The following is a 4584-nucleotide window of genomic DNA, read 5'->3' as shown; positions in this document are numbered from 1 at the left end:
GTGAGGTCAGGTGAGTTTGGTGTGTGGGGCAAGAGAGGCATGCTATTTTTTGCCAGAAACTGGTGCACTGAGATGGCTGCATGAGCAGGTGCATTGTCATGGTGGCAACATCAGTCCCCTGTCTGCCACAAATCAGGCATTTTTTGTTGCACTGTTACATAATCCTTTCAGAACCTTTAAATAGAAAGCTTGATTAACAATCTGACCTGGTGGAATGAACTCCAAATGCACTATCCCACTCACATGAAAAAAACAAATGAGCATTGTCTTGATGATTTCACTTTATAAGCTTTTTGGAGGTGAGGTGACGATGGCATCTTCCACTTGCTTGATTGATGTTTGCTATTGGGGATCTTAAGGCTAGCACCCTGTCTCATTACTGGTCATCTAAGGCCAGTAATGACCTTAGAAAAGTCTGGGTTACTTCGGAGCTGTTTTTTCAAACCAAGGTATGTTTCTACTCGCTCTTTTTCCTGGTCGGGCAGAACCCAAGGCACAAATTTCACAGTGAACCTTCATATTCCAAATCTTCTGTTACAATTCACTGAACCGAGTTCACAGATAGTCCGGATAACTTCGCCATCTTTTCAGTGGTCCGTCATCAGTTTTCATGTACAAGTGCATGGATTTTGTGGTCATGTCATTAATAGACATTTCATCTTTTTTGAAATGAGAAAACCATTCTTACACTTGAGTTTTCCCCATAGCGCTGTCCAGGAAAGCTGTGTTCAACATCACAACAGTTTCTGCGGCATTTTTCCCCAGCAGGAAACAAAATTTCACAGCTGCACGCTGCTCTCTTAAAAATGAGGTTGGAGCGAAACTGCTTTTGTGAAAAAATTAACTGATCAGAGAGAACTTTCCTAGGTGACACCACTTGGTGCACTAACTCAGAGGGAGTTGTTCGATGCTCACCTAGTGGAAAATGCATACTACAAGAGCTCCCCACAGAAGAGTTTTATCCATTTGTGTGTGTGTGTGTGTGTGTGTGTAGGAGGTACCCCTTCATATGTATGTATGTGTAAATTCCTGTACCCTTGATTCTGTTCTATTGGTCCATTTAATTATCCTTATAGAAATCTCTAACTTTTAATTATACTCAATCTTAAAAATTTAATATCCAATAGTAAAAGTCGCCCTAATGTTCTCATATTCCAGAAAGCATTGTCTATTTTTGTATATTTGCATTTCCATAAGTTTTTCCAGCCCAGCAATTTCCACCAAGAGGGAAGGAAAAGAGGAAGGAAGATGTGAGGGAGGGAATGTGGGAGGAGAGAGAGAGAAAAAACGAATACTGAGATTTCGATGTAATCCATTGCATTAAATCTATAGATTAATTTATATGGAAAAATCATCTTATTATTGCCTTTCATATCATGCACACAGTATTAAGTTATTTTTTACTCTTCTGAATTTTTAAAATGCTGATCTTATCTGAGTTACAGTCTCAAACTTACAGGGCAGTTCTTCCCTTTCCTATAGGGTCACTATGAGTCAGCATTGACTCAATGGTAGTGAGTATTTTTGAAAGGTATCTTTTTTTTAGTTTTACTTTTAAGTGTTTCTTTTGATGCAGTTGTAAATGATTGGTTTTTGGGTGGGGTCTCCTAGCTTGGCAGTTACTTTCTTTCAATGTTTTCATTGTGACAGCATAATCTTCGGCCACGGTGCTGATGTCGTTTGGCACATGGATAAACTACTGAACTGATACTCCTTAGTGCTGGCTTTGACTTTGATCTTTTGAAAGTCAATATTTCATTTTCCCCTAACTTTTCTCTTTGGGTTTCATGTTTAGAACTTTTGTAGTTTGATATCTTTTAATATGGAAAAGTTTTAACTTTTTTCTCTTCAAATATTGTTTGTTATTTCCTTGCCTTCTCAGACTCCAATCACATGTAGGTTATCTTTTGTTACCGTTATCTACCGTCGCTTCACCTTACATGCTTCACCTTACATGCTTTTTCACCTTACATGCTTCACCTTACATGCTTTTTCACCTTACATGCTTCAGTTTAAATTCTTTCTTTCAACTTATCTTCTAGCTCAGGAACTCTCTCTCTGTCCATATTATCTGCTATTAAACTCGCCTACTGAGCTCTTATCTTTAGTTACTTCATTTTTCAATTTTAGAATTTTTTTCTTACAAATTTTTGTAATTTTTAGCCCTATACTGAATTATTTGCCTTGCCATTGTGTTCCTTAACTAAATTATTATTGTATTAATCATAGTTTTATCAGAGTTCATGTGTGATAATTCAGATATTAAATCTCTTGTGGGTTTGATCTATTGACTTAGTTTTTTTCCTTCTGTTTTCTTTCAAATCATGTCTTTTTATTTGCCTGATGTGTGTGTGTGTGTACAGGTATATGTTTTGTATCGCCAATGTTGGGTAAGGAAAAATATAGAAATAATTTGAGGCTTTGGATGATATCTTCTACCAGAAAGGATTTAATTTTGCTCTGGTAGGAACTTCGGCTAGGGAAGATGAGTTTAATCCAATGAGGTACCAACTCTCATGAGGATAACAGACTGGTGTGTTTCTCTCGAACTTCTCCTTGGATTGAGCCCTTTGCGATCTCAGGTGTTTTCCCAGGGCTTCTCTTTTTAAGTGACGGCTGATGTTTTTTTACCCTCTCCCCAATCACCCACCACAATCTTAACTCCTGAAAACTCTGCTAAATTCCTCAGTCTTGAAGCCATTCCTTTTTCATTTGAAACTGGCCTTGTAGGGAAAAAGTCTCATTTTCTTTCCTCTTCTGGGACTTGACCTTGCAAATTCTTACCATGCTTATTTATTATTATTGCTATTGCCTTCAAGGAGATTTTAAGATTTACATTTTGTCTAGTTTTGTGTTCTCCTGAAAAGGAGAGTTGGTTTAAAGCAGACACTTACATTTGGTTACATACCATTGTCACCATGTACTTAATCTAGCATTAAAAATTGTGTGTGTTCACATGAAAGACTAGTGTTACTGAGTCAACTGGTTTCTGGTAGTCTGTTGAGGGAGGTGTCAGTCGGGGATTAATATATGGAGACTTAGGGACACATCGTGTGCCTGCCTACACCTTCATGTTAAAGCCAAGGACATCTCTACAGACCAAGCTCGTGTGTACAGTGCTGAAGAGTCAAGTGCAGTGAACTGGGGCATGGGCGGAGCACAGTAAACTGATCTCAAAGATTTGAGGGAAACAATACATATGGGTTCCTGTTTACTAATCCTGTATTCCTGCTCCCGTTGTGGTCCATGGAAGGAGGAGGGTAGCTTAGTGCTCTCCGCTGTGAAGAGTAAGGAAAGCAGGTCACCATGGTTTGTTTTTGTTTGTTTTAAATTTTACTTGCATCACCCTCCAAAGCTGATCGATGAATTTCTTTCTGTTTTGTAGCTCATTCACCAACAACTCTTGGACTCCAGCCCTTGTTGCCCCATTCAATGACACAACTGCCCATAAGTCATACCTAATTCCTTTATTCAGGGATAGAGATGATTAAGGAAATAAACTTGTCATCTATTATGTATAAAATATCATTGAAAAATTATTAATGTTAACTTTTAATTTAACACCCAAAGCATTCTCACCATCATTTTGATGCCCAGGTATGTATCTATAGTTGGCCTGCAAGACACTTTTATTGATTCATTTTGTTGGTTTGTTTTGTTCTTTGGTAAAATTTATGTTTACAAGAAGAAAACTAATCAAAACTTTTTTTTTGTATTGTCTGGAAATAGTTCACTCTAGTGTGTATCTGTTAATTTATTTGTCATCAGAAGAGAGCACTTTGCCTAAAAGAAAGGACTGACAAGTGTGCAAAATGTTTACAATCCTTTGTGAAATTGTAGTTTATCATTAGTTTGTACCTGTAAGTTATTGTTATAAAATATTACCTGTATTTTTTGTTATACACAACTTTATACTTTGAAGCTTGTATCTGTGAATTTGCAATTGAAATTTATTTTGCCAATGTTTTCTGAATGAACTGAATAAAGCTTCTGTTGTAGCATGCCATACAAACACATTCTTGTGTTTGTGGTTGATATGTTATGGTTGTAAATAACACTATAGTGTTTAATAAGCCTACCATTCTAAGTTTATTAAACATTTTCCATTCTTGTGAAAGTTTCAACCAAGTTGTGTTTTTTTGGGTTTTCAGCAGTCACTTAAAAAGGAACAATGCTTAAGGGAAAAACAAGTCACCTTGTCTTAAATGGTGTTGGGAGTACTACATGTTAATAGGAAACTGACTTGCCGATGATTGCACACACTCCAGAAGAACATTGATTTGGCAAATACCTCTTAAGAGTAGCAAATAAAATTCATGTCAAAGAACAATTTCCAAAATGATCCTTGGGGCATCCCAAGCCAGAAATGGAACACGGGCTCTAAGAAGGTGTTTCTTCACAAAAGAAAAAGGAGAACTTAGCAGTATATTGGGGTTTGTGAGGGATGGTCCTAGAGCAGGACCATTTTTTCCTTCCTGGTGAACACCCTTTAGCAATTTGCTTCTAAGAGCTGAAACTTAAACTTCAGGACTTTAGCTAATGTAGCAGTGGACTCTTGACTGAATTACAAAAGTGACCCATAGC

General features: G+C 37.2%; 1 protein-coding gene across 1 annotated transcript in view; it reads left to right on the top strand.

The window, feature by feature from the left end:
* Positions 1-4112, top strand: part of LHX8 (LIM homeobox 8) — a 28527-nt gene extending 24415 nt beyond the window's left edge. Inside the window, exon 8 of the mRNA XM_004699326.2 lies at positions 3386-4112. Coding sequence (XP_004699383.1) covers positions 3386-3462 — 77 coding nt within the window. The 3' untranslated portion in view covers positions 3463-4112. The remainder of the gene's footprint in view (positions 1-3385) is intronic.
* The last annotated feature ends 472 nt before the right edge of the window (positions 4113-4584 follow it).

The sequence above is a fragment of the Echinops telfairi genome, unplaced genomic scaffold (assembly GCF_000313985.2).
Source record: "Echinops telfairi isolate 266 unplaced genomic scaffold, ASM31398v2 ScPeMD7_443;HRSCAF=831, whole genome shotgun sequence".
Taxonomy (NCBI): domain Eukaryota; kingdom Metazoa; phylum Chordata; class Mammalia; order Afrosoricida; family Tenrecidae; genus Echinops; species Echinops telfairi.
Note: the sequence above shows the minus strand (reverse complement) of the source record. Positions and strands in the feature narration are given on the sequence as shown.